Below are 21178 nucleotides of genomic sequence, written 5' to 3'. Positions count from 1 at the left end.
TAGGAGTACTTTTTGTAACTGTGGAGAGCTGAAAGGGAGTACGAGGTGGAATGTGGAAGTATCTCTGATCTATGTTCCATGTAATCACACCATCAGGGGTGGGGGAGAAGGGGAGAAACTTGCTATGTAACCTGCTTATGGTGAGTTTCGGCTGTACACGGTATTTAGCTTAACTGATGTCTGTAAAGCACCGTGGAAATGATGAGCATTATCTTTTTTGGTGTGTGTGCCTCAAGCTGCGTTGCTTTTAATTGTGTAGCTCCTTCAGCTATGAGGAGCGGTGTTTCCTCAGCCTGGCCTGTGTGTTCCTGGTTCTTTTCTGTCTTTCATTTGGGAAAATTTAGAAAACTAGTATAAAACTTATTGGAGAGGCTACAGAAACAAACTGTAGCTTTTAATTTGACATTGATTAATAACATACCAATATTTTCTTCTTGTGGTGCTTGGTCAGAGGAAACAAGACTTTACGCTTCCGCTCTCAGGTTGCGTTTTTAAAAAGAAAAAATTCTTCTGTTCCAAATGTTCTCAACCTTTGTACAGTAGACTGGAAATAGCTAAGGAGGTGGCAACGGGTAATCTGGTGTTTAGACTGCATTAAGACTTTGCTGCAACAAAAAGATTATCTGGATTGAGTTATTGCCTAATCCATTGTGGCTTAAGCAGTTCTGACATGCGATTAAGTGGTGCGTAAATCTATTTTCACAAGTCTGTTCATGCATATATTTCTCCTTAATCCTTAGTTCAGGCTTCGTTTTGGTACTTATTTTGGCAGAACTCTCATATGGCTGGTTCTAGCAGGAGCATCTTCCCATCTCTGTATCTAAAACATCTCACTATTCGGTGCGAGCGGACAGCTCTTGAGAAGAACAATTCCTTCCCCCATGTCTTTGAATTGAGAAACCGAGCCTTCAAGAGGTGTTATTGAGTCAACAGGCTGCCTGTTCTCATCAGCACTTGTAGTTTGAAGTTCTTTCTGTCTGCATCTTTTCCGGTTGTAAGCATTGGCTGAAAACTCTGGCCAGTTTTGAGAACCCCTGGGAAACCAGTGCAGATGAAGATGATACTGCTATTAAAAACAAAAATCTGTCTCTCAGCACACCCAAATTATAATTTCATGGAACCATGGACATTTGGAGGCCACATGGTCCCAGCTTCCAGCTTGAAGTGGGGTAGGTTGGATAGCTGTGTTTGGGGCATTTCCCAGTCTGAGCTTGGAGGATCTCAAGTGATGGAGAGTCCACAATCTCTCTGGGCAATCTCTTCAGACATCCAGCCACCTCAAAGGATAATATATATATTTTTTTCCCATGTAATCTGAGTTTCCAGTGTTTAAACTTGTCTGTTGCCTCATCTTAACCCTGAGCACCTCTGAAAAGAGCCTGGCTCCTTGTTCTAGTAGTTGCAGGATTTCAGTGGACAAGAAGGATTTTGAGGATGTCCTGTGTTTGAGCCAGTAACTTATGTTATGAAGAATTGTCAATTAAACTGACCAAACAGAGATTTACTGTTTAGATCCAACCTGTTTTCTACTTCAGGCATACCTAGCGTAACACTTATACATAATGCTTCTATAAAATTTGTCAAGAATGTGTTCTTCTTTCAGCAAATGGTGAAAAATTTTTGGAGGACTTGGAGTTGTTTGATTGGAGTAGAAAACCTTTAGAAGTACATCAGCACTTCACAGATATGGTGTAGGGCCCGTATCTGGATTACTTGGTGGTATGCTGACCTCTGTTACAAGGCAGTCCAATTGCCTGAAAGACAAATCTCTGTGAGTTTATTGCATCTTAAAATTCTGATGTCTGGCAGACAGCATTTCTGACTGTTATGGCCAATGGTAACAAGGTAATAAAACTTCTCCCATAGTTTCCACTTAGGCTTATGTGGTGTATTTCCTGGTATAAATGCTATAATATCTGGAACAAGTTCAAAGGAAGTCTTTGTGGTATTGTTCATAAAACCAGCAAATTTAAGGAGCTTTGATTTACTACTTAAATGGGCATATCTCATTTTATTCTTATTTTTTTTAATGTGCAAGAAAGAACCTAATTGAATTAAAGTTTGTCCTCCCTTTTTTCTTCCCTCCTCCCTCAGATTGCAGCTATTCTCAGGAAAAGAAAACTTGACTATTATTTGCACAAACTGCTACCTGAGATCTTGCAATCAACTTCCTTTCTGACAGCAAATGGGACCTTGTATATTGCTTGCTTTTGCATTCTAAGGTTGGTATACTGTCCTAAAAATTTAATGTAACAGGAAAGCCATTGAATGTAACTTCTTGATTTATATAATAACTTGCCTTTTTGTAAAATAGGCACGTTTGTAATGGATAGGAGTAAGACAAGCAACAGCTGTGCTTTCTGTTTTTAGCAATTGACTACGCACAATACTCACCTTTTTCTTCCCCTTGCTTATGTAAATGTTTTTAAAATTAGTAAACAAGGCCATTTATTCGCGTGGTTTCCTTTTCTAGCTGTTATCAATCCCAAATACATAGTTGCAGGAAATTCAGGTATATTGTAAGGGTTATCTAAGGAGGTCTGATTTTTCTCTCCTAGAAAGGTTTGATGTAAACAGGCATTTCAAACAAACAGCTCACGTGATTATCAGAAAATTATGCCCTCCAATTTAACTGCTGTTCTTTGAAGAACAAGTATGTATTTGGTGATTGGTGTAACATATATGAATTCCAGCTGGAATTGAAATTGACAAGGTTACTTTCTAGGATTGTTAAAAGAGAATGGTTTCCTATCTTCTAGGAATTAGTAAATCATTAACATGTAGTAGAAACGTGTGGAACAGAAGGGATAAATAATCAGTTTTCGTAATAGGAAGAGGTTACCAGTAATGTTCCTGCTGTGTTCCTTGTTCTATATAAAGCTACAGAATCTGGAAAAAAGAATTTAGTGTGAGAATATGTACGATTACTTATGATAAGAAAATCCAAAACTGATTGTCAGCCATTTCAGAAAAAGCCTCGTGAAGCTTAATAGAGAAAAGTGCAAAGTAATCTGTTGGGAGGAAGAGAGCAATTCTATCCTGTTCACACAGCGATGGGATTGAAATTAGGGGCTAGATTAATCAAGAAAATGCCTGAAACTCATCAAGGAGGGGTTCTGTGAACAAGTCAGTAATGCAGTTGAATATGATCAAGAAAACAAGTGTTAGGAAGAGAGAAACTGGGAACAAACCAACAAGCACTATTAAATACATGATATTTTTAAAAGCTGTGGGTTGTATACCTTTATTTTTGAAGGACTGCTTATGAGCTCATACTGTTGGTAAGTTCATCACTTGGATTTTGCTTGGTATGAAGTTGTCTTGTAGCTTGAGCTTCTTGAGCCATGTAAGCTTCCTTCTTTAATCTAAATGGAGGATGACAGGGTGGAGATGTGCGTGTGAAACTTCACTGCCTATTGGTTACTACTTTGTGTGAGTTGGTTGTTTCATTTAAAATTCTTGTTTGCACTCATGTGATTCTTTGAGTTAATTGCTGTGTGGCCTGGGAAATGTTAACTTCCTTCAGTAGCCCCCGAGAGAGAAAATAGTTATCTCATTTTCCAGCCCAGAATGCCATTGGGTACAGTATGTTTGAATCCATCAAAGAAATGGCAGAACACCATAGATACATTGTTTAGCTGTGGCTTGAGCATTTCTGAAGTCAAGTTATGACCATTCATAAGAAGACTTTGGAGAGCCAGATCCTTTAGATCTGATTCTAGATAGTGGTAAGAGATGAGATGGAATGTGTTTCACTTTTGCGTCTTTTTTAGTTGCAAGGTTTGTTATGGCTTTTTTTCTTTTTTGTCTTATCCAAAAAGTTCAAGTCCCTGTAAGGAGATGTGTTTGTTCTGTGAACATATGAACTGCCCGGAGCTCTGAGTTGATTCAGCATTTCCTGCAGAACTCATACTTTGAGTAGGAGAGATTCTGGAAAGCAGGAATGGCAGTAACAAAGAAGCAAGAGTTGTCCAGCAGCCCCCATGCAGTTGGCTTCTGGAATTCTAGAGCAAAACAGCAGGTTAAAGGGTTTGTAGCTGGACATGTTAACTCATTTACCTCCACAGTTCTTGAGCTGATAAAGAGTTGTGTGTTTCCTTATTTTGTAACACCTAGGTGATTTGTTGACAGGCATATTAGGTCCTCCTGGATAAAGTGACCACTTCTTTTTTTTTTTTTTTTTGTACATTTACTGAAGTCTCAGTGATTCTTTGGTCACTGTCTTATGCTGTATTCTGTAGAAAATACCTTTTATTTTTCCAGTACCAGTTAAAAGACCTAAATTTGAAATGTGATCTTCAGTGGGATGTTTGGCTTGTGCTAATGTGTGGTTTTGATGCTCCTGTAGAATTTCCTTGCTTTCCTCTGGGGAAAACTATCAAAATCGAAACAACTGCAAATACATCTGAGATTGTACTATTTTAGGCAAGAAAATGCCATTTAATGATTTCAAAATTGTTGAATATTTGCTCCTTTTTGTAAATGAGTAAAATTTGAAAAGAATCCAAGTTCAGCTTCAGCAGTGACTTAGGCTCTGGGTAGGTGTTCTTATTCTAGAAGGCATCACTAAGTGAAGTTGGCAGCTTTTTAAATTTCTTTGCTTTCTTGAGGTGAAATAGTGACTGCATGCAGGTTTTCAGTTTTATGAAATTAATGCAAAACCTCGTGAAGTCATGGCTCAGTTAGCCTAGAAGCTACAGTAATTCAGTCTGTCTGTGTATGTACAGCTTTCCATTAGCTTGCTTGGCTCTGTTCAGCTCTATGTATCAACCAGCCTTTCAGCTTTGGGTACAGTTGTACAACGAGGAATTAGATGAATAATCAAAAAGAGAACACAGTTCTCATGCCAATATGCTGCCTCAGACTATGTAAAAACTACGTAAAAATGAGCATGTAAAAAAACAGCAAAAACTTGCTTTCGTTTGTTCCAGGAAAAATATAAATTTTCAACTTTGTGGTTGGACATCTAAATTTTCAGTGACTTTTGTTGTGTAAAATACATACTGCTTTTACCGAAGTTTTATCAAACGGAACATGTAGCATTCGTAGAGTGATTCTAATCTGCTCAGGAAGAGCAAGTTCCTGTTTCTTTCCCACCAAAAAAGCATTTATTCTGTTACTTAACAGATGTGTCTGGTAGGATGTGTTCATACTTATTAGGATGTTTCAGATGGCTTCTCTGAAACTTCATACAGAAATTGCTTTCCAAGAGAGTCCTAATAATGAACTTTAGTTACTGCAGCATTTGGCATTGTCATCCTGAGAAATCATCCTTTTGCAGCCGTGGGAATGAGCAGTGTATATAATTGCCATTGCATCACTTGTTGGTGATACGCTGGCTTTCTTTTCTCTTCTGAACGTAAGCTGGCATTGCTCACTGCTCACGTTATTTTAGCAGCAGAAGTATGAAATGAGGCTGATTGTGCCTTCTGCAGCAAGAATGGGAACGATCTAATCCAGGTGGAAGTGATGAATAATCTTAATTCTCTCTATCTGTCAATATGAAACTTCATTTAAGAAAATCACGTTTGTATTTTATTTGCTTGATGTTTAGAAGGGGAGAGCCCGCTGTATTTTCCTCAAATAATAGTGCTTATCGGCTGAGCAGCCGCAGGGTAACTGAAGTGCATTAGTTATCAGATTTCAAGACTGGCTGACTATTGCTCACTTCTGTGGTCAGCCCGAGTCAGACAGAAGGTGTGGGTGTTTGGAGCAGATCAAGTGTGGTGGAGGCCGCTGTCTCTGACAGGCATTTTGGTCCTCCTGTTCCCACAGTGACTAGTTCATAGACACATCTTCCTAGATGTTGTCGGTATTTGGGGAACTCTTTCTTTCAGCCCTTGGAAGAATTTTGATGGCTGAAATTGTTTGAACTCTGAGTGAAAGCCAGATCTGGTTGCAAAAAGTGAGAGCTTTCCCACTGGCCTTAATAGAACTGGGATTTCCCTCTTGGTTCCAGTTGTAATTAATTCCTTGGCTTACCATAAGTGAGTGATTTACTGTTTTTAGCAACAGTTTGTCTATCTGTCTTCAGAGCACGATATGCAGTAGAACAATTTGATTTGATTTCTGGCTCACTGGATTGCATTCCCACATTCCACAAGGCACATCTTCCTGAGGAGATGTGTGCAGACAAACAGGAGAGAAAGGAGCAACTCTAAGGTTGGAATTAGTATCTGCAGCTTTTCAGAAACATCTCTTGGAAGTATTGGTTTCCTTAAATTAAAGTAATCCTTGAACTGAAATGGTTATGCTCATGAAGTATTTTAGGTGTGAAATGTTAATGAAATGCTCTGAGAACCCCCCTGAGAAGAGTGATTCAACTGTAGGAGTGGTTAGTATTTATCTGCGTTCATCTGTAAGCACTGATGACTGTAAAAGACAACATTCATTTTAATGGAGTGTGCACAATTTTTGATAAAGGTAAAATATACTCTTGTGCATCAGTATTGAGGTTGCTTTGCATGTAATGCCTGTACAAATTCCCTTTTCAGGAAACTACTTGGGAAGTTCTACTTTTGGTCTCCTGGTTTTGGTGCTGCTTTACCGGCTTCTTATATGGCTATTCTCATCGAAAGGAAAAGCAGGTACAGTTCATGTTAATGGATTTTCTGTATTATATAATACTATTTCTTGTTGTGGTTATCTGACAGTTCAGTTGTCTTTTTTCCCCAAGTGCTGGAAGTGTTGTCCATTTGAACTAGTGTCCTTTGCAACCTTAGGATAGGAGGCTATAGTGAAAAAAGCTTTTTACTAAAGATGGGTTTCTTCTTATTTTTTTTTGGTGATGTGTGATTTGGTTTCTTAGGGCTGGCTGACGAAGCTGGGCTGTTTAGGATTTCCCAATGAAACTGAGTTTTTTTTGTTTGTAATCTAAATAATGTTTACATCTGTCCCAGAAAATGAAATGTGTTCACGAAAGTTACTGATGACATAAATTAACAGTACGACACCAGTTAATATAAAGGAGTAATGGGATGATGTGGGGAAGAAAAACCTGAATGTCTCAAAGAGCTGAAGTAATCCAAACTGAATGAAATGCGATGATAAGAGAGCAGAGGTTTTTGCTTATGAATGGTGCCACAGTTCAGCAATCAACATGAAATTCATTAGGAAGAGCATGAAGTTGGGGGAGGAAAGCTCTGAGTGATCCGAGGACAGCTGGAAGCTGCCATTTATGATGTGGCTGTGAGAAATGGCAGATGAAATCCTGGTTTGTAAGAGTTGAATGTTTTGAAATGCAACTTACATTGGTAGCTTGCATCAATAAAGAAAACTACAGTGCTTAATTTAATATGGGATGAGATGCTTTGGTCATCCACATTGTGTGCCCTTCATTTGAAGTAGAGGTGGTGACAAAAGCGTAGTAGAAGAAATTTTTCTTTAAAAGAAAAAGAGGTTTTAGTTGTAGAGATGATGTGAACACACTTCTGATGTCTGTGGGTGCCTGAAGCTTCCATATGCTGCCATTTCAAAATAACTGCAAATACGTATATGCGATGTCACCCATCTGTCAGGCCCAATCTCTGAACTTCAGTCATGGAGTAAAGCAATGCCCAACCTGCCTTTTAGGTAAGATTGTCAAAGTTCTCTCCTCTGAAACTAACTCAATATCTATTGCTTTTCGGAAACTGGAGGATGTTCCTTTATATCTAAGTAGTTCTGGAAAGGTGGTGGTACTTCTAAACCAAATTATTTACTGTAACTGTAAAGAAAAAAATTCACAAAATTACAACTGTATTCACTTATTCAGGAAATGGAGCTTTTTTTTGCTAAAAATCCTTTCTAGCTGATTGGTTTTCCTTTTACTGCAGTTACTTCCTAAAAGGGCAGATGCCTCTTGGTGGATCTTTTTGTGGTTACTCAAATTCTGGAACTGTGTTGGCATCGGTATTTCATGTTACAGTGCGAGCAAATGCATTTTCCCCCTTTGATCAGGGACACTTAACTTTTCCTACAGAAATGTCACAATACGAGTGCTTCATGTGTCAGCCTTCTACTATTTGTAGACAAGATTAGGTGGACGTCCAGCTTCATTTCTTCCCGTTTATGAGTTTCCTGTAGCTTTCAGAATGTTCTTGAGCTAAGAGCTGTAACTATGGGTAAACTCAAGCTTTTATATAACAATGGAACAACTGTGAAAATCTTGCAAACCTAAAGCTTCTTAAGTGTAGAAAGAGAGAATGTAAGCAAATATTACACCAAATGGCAAGTTTTAAAGGCCTTAGTGGCAATGCAAGGAAATTTTGATGCATTAGCAAGCACCTATTTCATTTCTGAGATTTGGAAGAAATAGGAGTTGCAGTAGGGATGTATGAAAATGATGAAAGTAGATAGAATATGTACGTACGTGGTATCCTGGGCCTCATTAAATTCAGTGTGGCCAGCAAGTCAAGGGAGGTGATCCTCCTCCACTACTCTGCCCTGCTGAGGCCACATCTGGAATACTGCATCCAGTTCTGGGCTCCCCAGGTACTGCATTCTTATTCCTCCAGTGTTGATAATGTTTAGAAAATGTGTCGCATCTTTTGCTGAAAAAACAACTTCAGTTTGGGAAATGAAGGATATTCAGATGTAGTTCTGAAGGAAATAAGGTGTGATTGTGCTGTTGAGCGGAAAGATGCTCTTAGTGGTAGAAATATGCCTGCTGCTGTGGGGGGTGCTTGAATATGTGCAGCCACTGTTGTTAATGAAGAAAAAGATGAATGGCATTGAAAAGTAGTTGGAAAGCTTAATTTGTTAAAAATACTGAAATAATTGGTGTATAACTCTGTTCAGTATGTGAACTGCTGCTGCTGACAGAGTTGGTGAAACAGGACTTTGATTTGAGATCTGTTTGCTTGGTAGCTTCAGTTGCAGGCAAAAGCAAAATTTAATGGACTTCTCTGGTCTCCTAGCTTTGGACATGGAGATACAGAATCATTTTCAGTCATCTGTGGAGTAGCTTTCAACAAAGTGTATTGAAAAGTCTTGATTTTAGTTCACAGATATATCTCTATCCCTCTAAATTGCAGCTAGCAGGGCTGTCAGATTTAATCACTTATTCTCTTCCCAAGTGTAGACCCTATCTTAAGTGCCTCTGGCATTTGCTCGCACAGCATCCCTGTCAGTCCTGAGCTTGGGAACAGCACGCTTGTAAATCAGATTGGCCTGAGTGTTGCTGTACCTGTGTGCCAGTCTCGCAGGATAATGGGAAGAAGAGATGGGCAGGCAGTCCTGTGGAGAACAGCTCCGTGTGGCATAAACCTGAGGGGGACTGTGTTTTCTAAGGGGCTGCAGAACTAGTTCAGTGATGCTTTGTGTCTTTGTAATGAGTAACTTACATTTTCATGGCACTGGCAATGGAAAAAGGAGGTGGGATTGGACAGAAGTGTCAAACATACTCAGAAAGTGATCTGCATCACGTTATACCACTGCTTCTTTGTAAAGATATAAATTGTGCATGAGCATGTCCGTGTGGGTTCTATTTTGTGAGTATAGAGTATGGCTGTTGTGGCCAGGGACGTAGTTTGTTAGGGCCTGTGGAAAGGGCAAGCAATAAAACCACTTGAAAATTGTTCTGGATGCTTGGGATCGGTATGTAAGAATGTTCTGTGGTACAGAACGAGTCACATCAATTAAGCAAAATGCTTTGATAAGAATGATCTCTTAGACTGTAACTGAACGGAGGTAGAAAACGTGAATGTTTTAGTTTGCTTGTAATGTGTTGATTCATATTCTAACCTGGTGAAATGTACCGAGTTCATCAGAGTATACATTTTTCTAATTCACTTCGTTTGTCAGTGCCTTCAACATTTTAGTTAGAACTGTTAAAATAATGACGTGGTATTAGTGAGTATTAATACCCGTACAAAATATTAATAGCCTCTATTGTAAGTGTATTTGAAATAGCAATTTCCTTTGCACGTTCACTTTTTTTTTTGCATGTTGCGTTAAGTATCTGCAGTTCTCTTGTCCAAGAATTTAATTTTGGAGTGCTGGATATTACAGGTCCGTTAGCATCTCTCCAGAAGCAGGGATGACTCGGTTTCGTTCATGTCATTAGGCTCCACAGGGAATCACCACGTTCATCTCATTACTTTCTGTACTGAGTCGTTTCAGTGCGCGCTCCTTGTTTGCTGCCACTGAGATTGTTCCAAGCTCTCTATAAGAAGCACTTCTGCTGGTTTGTAGCTTTGAAAAAATGACTATTTTACTCATGCCCTTTGGCTTCTGTTTGTAATTCTAAGCTTTTTAATGTCTATTAAGTGCTATCGGGAAGCCTGGAGCTCCCAGTTAAGGTGGGAGCGTGCGGCTCAGACCCAGCGATGTCGCGCTGCTGCGTTCTGGGGCACTGGGGCTGCCGCGAGGCGAGGAAGTAACCGAGCCTCCTTGTTAAAGTGGTTGTGAATGAAGCTGTTGAAATGTGCTGTGAGGCTTGGCCGAAGCCTGTGTATTGCTGGAAGTGCGACCAGATGGGCTGTACCTTTCCGATTCCTTAGACAAAGGAGTCTGGCTGCTCAGTGAGCACCATTACTTCAGACGTCTGCGATTAATTACTTGCAAAGAAAACAGCGATGCTCTCCCAAGTCTTTCGTAAACCCGCCAGTGCTCCAAGTTCTATTTTACTGATAGCTAAATGGTTAATTTCAGTTTGCTTAAACTCTTGTTTAAAAAAAAAAAAAAAAATCTTAAAGAGTTTTAAAAGTTTTAAGCCAAACTTTAAGAAGGGGCGCAGTTACAGTATTAACAAAATTAATTATCTTACTGCCTGGTGAACTTTTTTTTCTGCCCTTGGTAAGCAATTAAGCCAGAGAAACTGCAACTGCGTTCCCCTGTAAGCCATGGGGCGGCTCTTAAGGGACCCCTCTGGGATTGCCCCCACCACCCCACTGGCCAACAAATGTTTATGTATGGGCTGTTAACATTACAGTGGCGCCTGTCTCGTCTCTCTGGGTAAGGCTGTGTCACTGATGGTGTTATAAAACCTGAGATTTAGGGCTTTTGTAATTTGGTTGTAAAATCTTGCTCTGGGCTACTAGTGGCAGCAAGTTTTAGTTGAAAACTTTGCGTGTTTTTTCATGAAGTTCCATGTACTGAACTCACTGCAGGGGACTTAGACTAGATGACCTTTGAAGGTCCCTTCGAACTCTAAGGATTCTGTGATTCTGTCTGTATGTAAAAAGTGACATAGTGCAACAGTGTGTGTGAATAGAGAATGCCTCTGTATGTCTGTTAGTGTTCTTGGAAACATATTGCTTAGAAAAGGAATGGAAGCATTTCTAGAAGAACCGTGTGGTACTTTGAGAGTTTTGCGCATTCACCTGATGGGATGCTGTCACCCATTGGGGCTGCTCCCTTGCCATGACTGCCATTAACCTAAATACATCACAAGAGAAGAATGTGGCTGCTTAGTAATTGCTTTGGGCTTTTACTCCTGTAGAATAATGACTACTCTGAAATGCTGTAGAATTGAAGTTAGTGGGAACGCTTTTTGTTTCTAAACCAAAATGTGTTAAAATCTATTGCTTTTCAGCAACTGCTTTAGTGAAAGTCATCAGCAGAGATCTGTGTTTTTATAGAAACAGCATGTAAACATTTGGACGTGGAGTGCTGTGTGCTTTGAAGCCTGCTAGTGCTGTAGTTATTGAAGGGAGAGAAAACACTGATTATTTCCAAGGCTACTGGGAGTGCAGGAGTTCATCTGGAAGATGCTGTGGCTGTGGGATCACCGACAGTGGCAGGTAGCCCAGGGCTGGCAGCTCCTGGGGGTGTTTTTTGTGGAAAGCAGCATCTCCTGGAGACACACAAGGTCAAGCTGAACAGGGCTCTGAGCAGCCTGATGGAGCTGTAGGTGTCCCTGTTCATTGCAGGGGAGTTGGGCTAGATCACCTTTCAAGGTCCCTGTCAACTCAAATTGTTCTATGATTCTGTGAATCTTGCTGTCTTACAGCTATGGGAGCTCCTGCCCTGTGCAGAGCTAAAATACTTCTAGTAAATTATTTGCAATAATTTGTCTTTCTGAAAAATGAGATCATCAGGCTTATACAGTCTTTGTCCTGACACACTAAATCTCCTGTTTGAAGAAAAATAAAACGCCAACAATAATAGCCTGGTATTTTACATCTGAAAGACCTCTGTACTGTATGTATACATATATCTGTCAGTCATAACTTTGTCAGTCTTTTTCAGCAGGTGTCTATTTCTCATTTACTGTTTCAGCATTGTGTGTTAATTCTGGAAAGAAATTTTGAAGTTGATTTAACTGTATTCAGCTAAATCAGTATTAATATGGTAGGCAGAAGTCAGGATGTAAGCTGAGGATTCTGTTACATATCATACAAAGAAGAAATGGTGTGCCTTTTCCCAATGGTGAATTTTATTTTTACATCAGCGCAGAAGTATCTTTTCAATATTTTTTGGAAGTGAATGAAAATACCAGTGACTACCATTATATTATTTTATAGAAGGAAAGAGTTCCAAAGCATTTGAACTTAGAACAAATTACACTGTAGTGAGATAATGTTAAGTTTCAATAGAAAACTCTGTGGTGAGAACTGCTTCTTCTGTACTCTGTATATTTCTGTAAATCCCTATCCTGAGTTGCTAATTTTTTTGCAACTTTTTTTGGTAGTATAATCTTTATTTGCCTTCTGTGAGTTTTTACACAGTGTTTTTTTGGTTACATAGTTTTTCTTTGTAAAAATTTTATTTCAAATTTTTATTCAACTTCTTTGCAGCAGAAATGATTATCTACGTTCAATTAAGTAGAAGGAGCTTGTGGGTCACATTTCTTTGAAACTTGAGTCACACTGAGGAAGTTGTGATTTGTGGTTATTCGTGTTCTATTATTAGGGTGAAGAAATAAGAAAGTGAAAGAAAGCATATAGATTCAGGAGAATGACAAATAATGATAGAGGAATTTGATAGATAACTGATATATCAGACAGTACATATATAAGAACAAGCATCTTACCTAATGTAGTTTTAATTACGATACCTTTCTGTAACTTGCTGTCAGTGAGTCATTGCTGGGGTTGGAAGGGATCCCTTGAGGTCCTAAATGCAGTCCTCTGCTCTGGCAGGGTCAGTTGCTGCTGCCCAGCCACCACCGTGTCCAGCTGGGTTTTGAGTATCTCCTCCAAGTGGTGGCACAAATACAACTGTGGACGATGTGTTAGGATAGAATAGTTCTGTTGGAAGGGACTTTCAGAGATCATGTAGCCCAAGTGCCTGACCTCTTCAGGGCTAACCATAAGCTCAAGTGTATTGTTGGGGGTGGTGAGGCACTGGAACAGGTTGCACAAGAAGTTGTGGATGCCCTGTCCCTGGAGGCATTTGTATTTTTATATGAACGCCTCTGCAGTTCCCTAGGTTTCAGGAGGACTCGCTGGGTTAGGTACAGCACCAAATGTGAGGTTTCTTCATCGATAATGCTGTCAGACAGCACAAGGCAGTGCTTCTGAGCTCTGGACTGTGTTCTCAAGCTCATGTGAGGCAGTGTGGATGGACAAAGGGCAATACTAAGGTTGGGTTATGGACTGATGAATGCCAGGTGGCTGTGTGCAGCCAACCCATTCTGTGCTGCTCCAGCTGGGACTTAATGTAAGAAAAAATTGTGTGGTTTTTTTTTTCCATTATTCTAAGGACCGCTTTTGATAAATCTTAGTTTTCAGCCTGCAAAGTGAAAATTAAAAAAACAAACAAAGAATTAAAAGGGATTTAGTCATCTGAGTATTAGTAGAATTTCGTACTGTTTTTTCATCATGAACAACAAGCACAAAAAAAGACTCCTCCTCTTGCCCCCAAATGTTAAAGCATTACGGAAAAGTCTATAGAAAAAATGGTAAAATTCAGACTATTATTGAACATCAGACTATTCTGCAATTTTGAGCTGAATTCAAACAATGCAAGCAGGGGATTAATCGCTCTGTTCTGTCTGTTCCATGCTTGCTTGCAAGAGGCACTCACTTGGACTTCCTTGACTTAAGTAAACACTTAATACATCTTCTGTGTCTGAATGCTTTTGTGTAATGTGCAGCACCCAGAGGGGAATAATAGATATTATGCTAGTGTAGAGTAAGCTTCAGATGCTGCCTAGCTGAGCTGGCTGCAGTGTTAGCTGACATGGCGGTGAAAAGTTAGAGACGAGCCTAGGGGAATCATGATGGGGGCTGGGGTGAGACAAATGGCTTAGCTGAAATGCATCTACAAGTCTGGAGAGGAGGCTCAGAGGTGAGCTTATAGCTCTCTCCCCCTCCTGAAGGGAGGTTATGGTGAGCTGGGGGTTGGCCTCTTCTCCTGCATAACCAGCAATAGGACGAGAGATAACAGCCTCAAGCTGTGCCAGGGAAGGTTCAGGTTGGATTTTAGGAAGAATTTCTTCTCAGAAAGAGTGGTAAAGCATTGGAGCAGGCTGTCCAGGGACGTGGTGGAATCACCATCCCTGGAGGTGTTCAGGAACTGCGTAGATGTGGCACTGAGTGACGTGGTCTCAAGTGGTCAGAGGCATAGGTTGATGGTTGAACTACGTGATCTTAGTGATCTTTCCAACTGCAGTGGTTCTATGATTCAGTTGAGCAAGCTGACTGAGGAGCTGTCAAAAAGGCTCTAAGCTCAACTGTTGGTGTTTTAGATCTTTGAGCCTCAAAGGCATAACAAAACCAGTTAAAACTGAGTGTAGCAATAACTTTTCTGGTTTCGGTAGGTGGAAAGTCATGTTAATATCTTTGTGTGGTATCTCTGTCATGGTTAATCATCAAATACTGCCATCCTGCCAGAAATTGACTTCTCATTCAGTGAGGATGTGTTGAAGTGACTCTCACTCAAACGGCTTTGCTGCCTTTCTAGAGGAGGTTTGCACTGGCTCCTGACCCTGCTTTTTCTGGGACCCCTTTGTGCTTTTGGGTGTAGTGCCTGCTTTTGGATGTAGGCAAGCTCTTAACATTGGTAGTATCTATTCTGTATGACTCACTTATGGCTCCTAACTGGATTTGAAGCCTGTTTGTAACACAGCTTAATATACTGTCCTTCAGGGTTCTACTTGGAAAAATATATATAAATGGCTCTGTATGATGGCAAGTCTAACCCTATAGCCTGTTTCCATTGGAGTAGTTGGCATCTTCTTTTGTGAAGGTAAGGTCATTTGCAGTTAATTGCACGATAGGAAAAGATGCAGTAATCTTCAGCTTGAGTTGGATTGGCTTGTTATTTTGCTTCTTTGCATGTTGCTTCAGGTATTTTGGAAATGGTTTTATCTGTAATCGTTAAAGTAGTGTTAGAAGAAAATTAACTCTGAACATGCAAGCGGAACAGCAGCTACTAGTTTTGAAGGCTTGAAAAAAGAGCTTAAGGTTTTTGAAAAACATGTCAAGCTGATGGTTTGAGATCTTACAAAAAATATTACACGTCTCTGCAACATTCTAAAATTCCTATGCGTTGTTTCTTTTTCCTAATTTTCACTGACAGTCCTTTGTATGTCCTCTCTTTGCTGTGCCACGGTAGTGATTCATAGCAAAATAGACTGAAGCGTGGATTCGGCCTGAGAAGTGCCCAGAATGAACTGAGTGTTTTCTTCTTGATCAGCTGAGCCAATTAAAAACAATTCTTTGTTACTATCAACAGTCCAAAGAAATCGTTATCTGGGGCCTTATTTAATGGGAAATAGGCCTTCTTATACCAAGAATGTTAATGATTTAAAAAATTGCTGGAAATCCTTCATTTCTTCTCCTGAGATTTGAACAACTTGTTATTCTTCTGTTATCTACTAGTCAATCTTTTTATGAAAGAAGTAAGTGTTTTGGAATCTGATTTTTATCTCTTCACGAAATCTTGTGAGGTTAAATCACCCTTAACGTAAGAGCTCTCACCCACCCGTAGGTTCTGCCTTTGCTTTGGCTCTGGGTCTGTAGACACCATGGGGAAGCCGGGAGAGGAGGAAAGGAATGATGAAAGCAAATCTGTATAAAATTAGAGGAGAAAACAGTTCAAAAATCAAACTGTCGATGTTATCTTGTATTGTACTAGCTGAAAACTCTGTAAGAATTATTGGTACTAATTTAACTGGAATGTATTACTGGAGATATATTTTCTTTTTGGCTTCTGTCCCTCTCTAGTTTTCTCATACCCTTTCTTTGGGTTCAAATCACAGAACATGTTGTGTTTGCTTTTCCTTTTAAGCACAACAAAATTCTGAGTATTGTGAAAAATAAAATAGCCATTTTGTTTAACATACAATGTGCTCAGCAATTGCTGATTTGCAGTTATGAGCAACTTGAAGTTCTTCAACTTAAAAATGTACATTTCCTACTTTAAACTGTCCAAAACCTGGAAATAGAGAATCCCTTAGAACACAGGGGGCTGTGGATCCTTAAACTGTATCTTCTGACATGAAGTTTTGTGCCCGAAGGTTATCTTTGTGTGAAAGACTTGCCACTGGTATTTACTGAGCTCCAAAAGTAGTGGTTTTCTTTTGAAAACTTATTGCTTAGGTCTGTTTTCATAATTTTCTGCATTATTTTTAAAGCTTATCTGTTCCCGCTGATTCTAAGTGAACTTTTGCACAAGGATTTCACTGCTGGCCTCCAGCTGCCAGTAGGAAATTGGTGGGTGTGAGAGATTAACGATACCCTAAACATAATCAGCACTTCTTGTGTTATTCCAGGGATGCAATCGCAACTCCACATCTATCGTTGGTTGGCTTTTGGTGTCAAGCTGCTGTAGAGCAGAACAAACCCTCTTCACATTGACCTTTTTCTTTTCGGGGAAAGCCTGTGATTTGTGTGCTTGATTTAAATCTGCAGGTTATGAAGTGGTGTACTTTACAGTGTGGGGGGAGGAAGGTGGGGAGGGAATTCTTCCTGTTTTTGCAGACCACAAATCCTGTCTGGGGACCCATTACAAACTATTATGTTAGCTTCTTAGTTTAGGCTCAGAAATTCAGGTCAGAGTTAGCTCTTTCTTTCTTTCTTTCTTTTTTTTTTTTAATTTCTTTTTTTTCTAGTGGAAAAGGACAATTGTAATGTTTACAAACTTTACCATGACAAGTCAGTACAGCACAAGCGGTGTGCTTTTTGCTTTTTAAGGATTGCACTCCATATTTACCTTTTAATCCACGGATTCCCTTGAAAGTAGCTGTACATGTGATTTTAGAGGATCCAGAAAATTATTATTGGTGAAACTAAGGTGCCAGCTGTCAGAGTGTGCAGCAGACCCAACGAGCAGTGGTATTCCTATTAAATTCAAAGTTGAATCTGAGGGAAACTTCTTAAAAATGATATTTTTTCAGAAAGATGAAATTAATTATGTTACGTCTCCACGTTGTTCAGACCTTGTACATGTCTCAGAAAGAGAGAAGAGTGACATGCTCCATTCTAGCACGTATTTAATCTCAACTCAGACCTGTCAATGTGACCATAGTAGGAATTTTTGGAGGAGCAAAGCGCAAGATTGAAATATTAGGAGCGTGACATTTGAAGTGGGCAGTGAGTTAAAAAGCCTTGTGAACAAGCTAAAGTGATGCTTGTCTTAGCAATGAGTTGGGCACTTCTATTTTCCCCCAGCTTTGTAAATTTACTATATACAGGGGCAAATATAACCCATTGGTGAGGCTGCTTAGGTGGAGAACGCATGCTATTAATTGCATGCATCCAAATTTGGTAACTTTTTCTTCTTTAGCTTTGAGCAAGAAAAAATGTGACTATAAAAACCCAGACTGGTGAAAACAGAAACAAACAACCAAAGGTATTTAGAGTAGTTCATTGTAACTAATTAAATGGTTTTGAACACCTAGATTTAAAGATGCCTACTTGGAAGGGTTTGCTGTTTAAGTGAAGCAAGGCATTGGTACAGGCTGCCCAAGGAGGTGGTGGAATCACTGTCCCTGGAGGCGTCCAAGAACCGTGGAGATGCGGCTCTGAGGGCCGTGGTTAGTGGGCATGGTGGGGGTGGGTTGATGGGTGGTCTTAGAGATCTTTTCCAACCTTAATGATTCTGTGATTCAATAGAGAAAATAACATTCTGAACTTTCTATTGCTAAAAAAGTTCTTAATGAGAAAACCACTCGACTGGAATGCTGTATGTTAGGTTTATTAAGTTGGAGAGAGCAAGGCAAAAAGTTCTCATAGGAGGAATGAATATTGATGAGAAATAGCTTAAAGATCACAGGTGCCTACCTCTTGTCTATGGCTCTGCGGAGAAAGAGATGTTGGCTTTCTGCCCGAGATTTTCTTGGAGCGTGGTTGCGTTGCTGGGAAGCTGTGTACCACGTAGATGTTGTTTCAGGGATCTTAGTTTGCATCAGTGTGAAGTGAACAAATGTCATTAATTTATGGTAAAACTGGCACGAGCATAAACATTTTAATGATTCATCCCACCTTCATGCAAATTTTTTTTGTACTTTTTTTTTTCCTTTATAGCCTAGCAACAACTCTGTATTTAAGGCAAACCGTAAATATCTCAAAGGCAAACCATAAAGAAGAAGAGAGAACTGGCTGCGAGTTTTGTAGGGGAAAAAAAACTTCCTGGTTTTGTTTTAAAAATTGATATTTCCTATGACTTGCTATTATGTTAAAGAAAAGCTCATATTACTTGTGATAGTCAAGTTATTATTTGAGTTTTATAATGTGTCAAGTGAAGCCAGAGAACGTGGTGTAGCAAGTTGTCACACAAACAACATGTACGGTGCAGATTTGGACCATGGTCATTGCTCCTGCTGGTGTGAGCAGGGGCTTTACCTCCTGTGTTAGGGCAACTGGAATTTTGCCTCGATCAAATACATTTTCCAGAATTTACTGCACTTAGAATCATAGAATCACCAAGATTGGAAAAGACCTCTGAGATCATCCAGTCCAACCATCCAGCTACCACCAGTATTTCCTCTCTAAATCATGCCCCTCAGTACAACATCTCAACATTTCTTGAACATGCTTATAGAAAAGCGTAAGTACCTTGCTCACAGAAAGATGAGTTCAGAGGTTGAAATTGTTGCTGTGTGATTTCTTTGATTTTAAAATTCTCTTGATTAAACAAGGAATAGGAAATCTTTAATCTACTTTTTAATTTCCTGTTCTTTCATTTCAAGTCCTTGAAAATGAGCTCTGAAAAGAGCCGTGCACGATTAAAGTCTTAGAGAACATGATTCAAAAGGTGAAGGAGCTCAGTTTTGTGTCCAAGAAGTGGGATGTGGCTGGTTTGTTGGGTCACAGTGGAGGCACAAATGGAACTTGTTCCAGCCCAGGCAGATTTGTCTAGAAGTAGGAAGCAAACTGTGAACACAGCATTAGAATAATTCATCAGCGGTTGTGGCAACTTCATCGGAAAAACTTAAGGACAAGCTTGAGCGATTTTTATTTCTTCTTTTCTTTAAGAAAAGTGAATAATTTATTAAAGCTTTTTTTAAATAAGTCATTAATTCATTAAGATTTTTTATAAAAATAAATGGCTAGCTCAGTAAAGACTTTTAAAATAAGTGAGTAATTCAATAAAGACAAAATGTGTTTTATGTTAATCAGGTAGCCTGATTATTTATCGCAGTGATCTCTTCTGAACCTTTTAGATTCTGAGGAAGGAATACTGTATAATACAATAAAGTTGCTTCCCAGCTATTTTCCCTGAGAAGGATGGAAGTGTTTGGCTGTAGAGGGATGTGGGAGGTTGGCTGGCCGAGCGTCCTGCCCGGAGCAAGACCTGGCTATGTGAGATCTGATCCCCATGCTTGATGGACAAACTACTATTTCCTCAAGCAGGCCAAAGTCTCAAAAAGATCAAAAATTGTCCTGCAGTGCTGCCTTTTACCTTGGTAACCACGGGCTGTTCTTTGACCCTCTGTAACTGGTGCCCTCCCCTCAACTTGTGCAAGGTGGTGGATGTCTGTTGTGGTCAAGGGATGCCTAATGGCCACCTGTAAAGGGGGCTGATCTCTTCCCTTGACCTCCTACCTACACTTCTGGTAGTACAGCCCTGTGTGCCGCTAGGGTTCCTTGCTATTTTTGTCCTATAGCTCTTTTTTTTTTTTTCTTTGTAGAGTTATTTTAGTCTCTTTCCTCTGAGCAGTACAGTCACAGGAATGTGTCGCTCTTTGAGCTTTATAGACCATAGTTGAAGAGCTATTGCTGTTTGAATTCAGTCTGAATGCTACCAAGATGTTCAAAAAAGCAAGATGTACCTAGTGAAACCTTTCCTTTGAGGAAGGTGTAAATGGACAGGCGAATTGTCTGGGAAGCTTGTGGCCTGTCATTTAAACATTAAGAATGGAACGAATGTGATAGATAATTGTTTAGCCACAGATGATGTAAGGTGCGTTGAATAATTGCACTTGGAGACATTGCCTTTTTATTTCTGTAACATACAAGAATACAGGTGGAGCTCTCTCAGATGCTGACTTAGGAACGTGCTCTAGTTCAGCCTTGTCAGCCTTCCATTAATTGTGCCCTAGCTCGCCAGTTTTGTTTTCCCCTTTCTCCAAATAAGATTCTATGTGTCACTGGAGACTGTGTAGAGTATGGGAAATAATATCAGCCAAAGAGGTGGAAGGGAGACGGGGGAAGCTAAGGTGAAGGTCTTGGAGAGAGCAACCTCTGAGAGAAAGGGTGTGGATGAAGTGTTAGCTATTCCTTAGTGTCTTTAAGCCTTCCAGAGCAGGTGATTATACACGGCTGACTAATTATTTTTGTTATGTAATTATTTCCTGTACTTGTAATGCACCTTCCCAATTACACATGCCTCTTACTTACCAGCTGCAGCTTTAATGCAGTTCTTGCTTGTGTCAGTGACCCTTTTGCTTGGACTAACTCCATCTTTCTGTCCTGTTTTCCATCAGCTGTCATTGTTACAAAATAGTGCAACACTTTCTGAACTTCCACCCTCTTTTTACCAGAGGAGTTCACAGTTGGGTTAAGTTTGCTGGATCACATTTGCACACAGCCGGGAAGAGCTTTTTTTTTTTTTTTTGTAGAAACATGGGGATATTTATTGCTAAAGCAGTCACAGAATGAGTCTGGGAAAAACAACAACTTGTTTCTGTTTGGAGTTCCGCAGGCAGGTTTACTGCAGGCACTTCCAGATGATGTCACCTAGCAGCCTTCTGTACTTCCAGCTCCAGAAGTTACTTCCTTGGGTGCTGTCATGGTTTTGTGATTTTCGGTTATTGGTATTCCACATCATAACATCATGTAGTGGACATACCTAGTTCTCAGAAGAG

The 21178-nt window shown here is 39.8% G+C and overlaps 1 protein-coding gene across 1 annotated transcript in view; it reads left to right on the top strand.

The window, feature by feature from the left end:
* The window catches only part of TMEM135 (transmembrane protein 135), a 156146-nt gene continuing 136090 nt past the window's right edge, over positions 1123-21178 (top strand). The window contains exons 1-3 of the mRNA XM_021408803.1: positions 1123-1169; positions 2058-2222; positions 6495-6587. Coding sequence (XP_021264478.1) covers positions 1123-1169; positions 2058-2222; positions 6495-6587 — 305 coding nt within the window. The remainder of the gene's footprint in view (positions 1170-2057; positions 2223-6494; positions 6588-21178) is intronic.

The sequence above is a fragment of the Numida meleagris genome, chromosome 1, assembly GCF_002078875.1.
Source record: "Numida meleagris isolate 19003 breed g44 Domestic line chromosome 1, NumMel1.0, whole genome shotgun sequence".
NCBI classification, from domain to species: Eukaryota; Metazoa; Chordata; class Aves; order Galliformes; family Numididae; genus Numida; species Numida meleagris.
The sequence above is the reverse complement of the archived record's forward strand: the minus strand, read 5'-3'. Positions and strand labels throughout refer to the sequence as shown.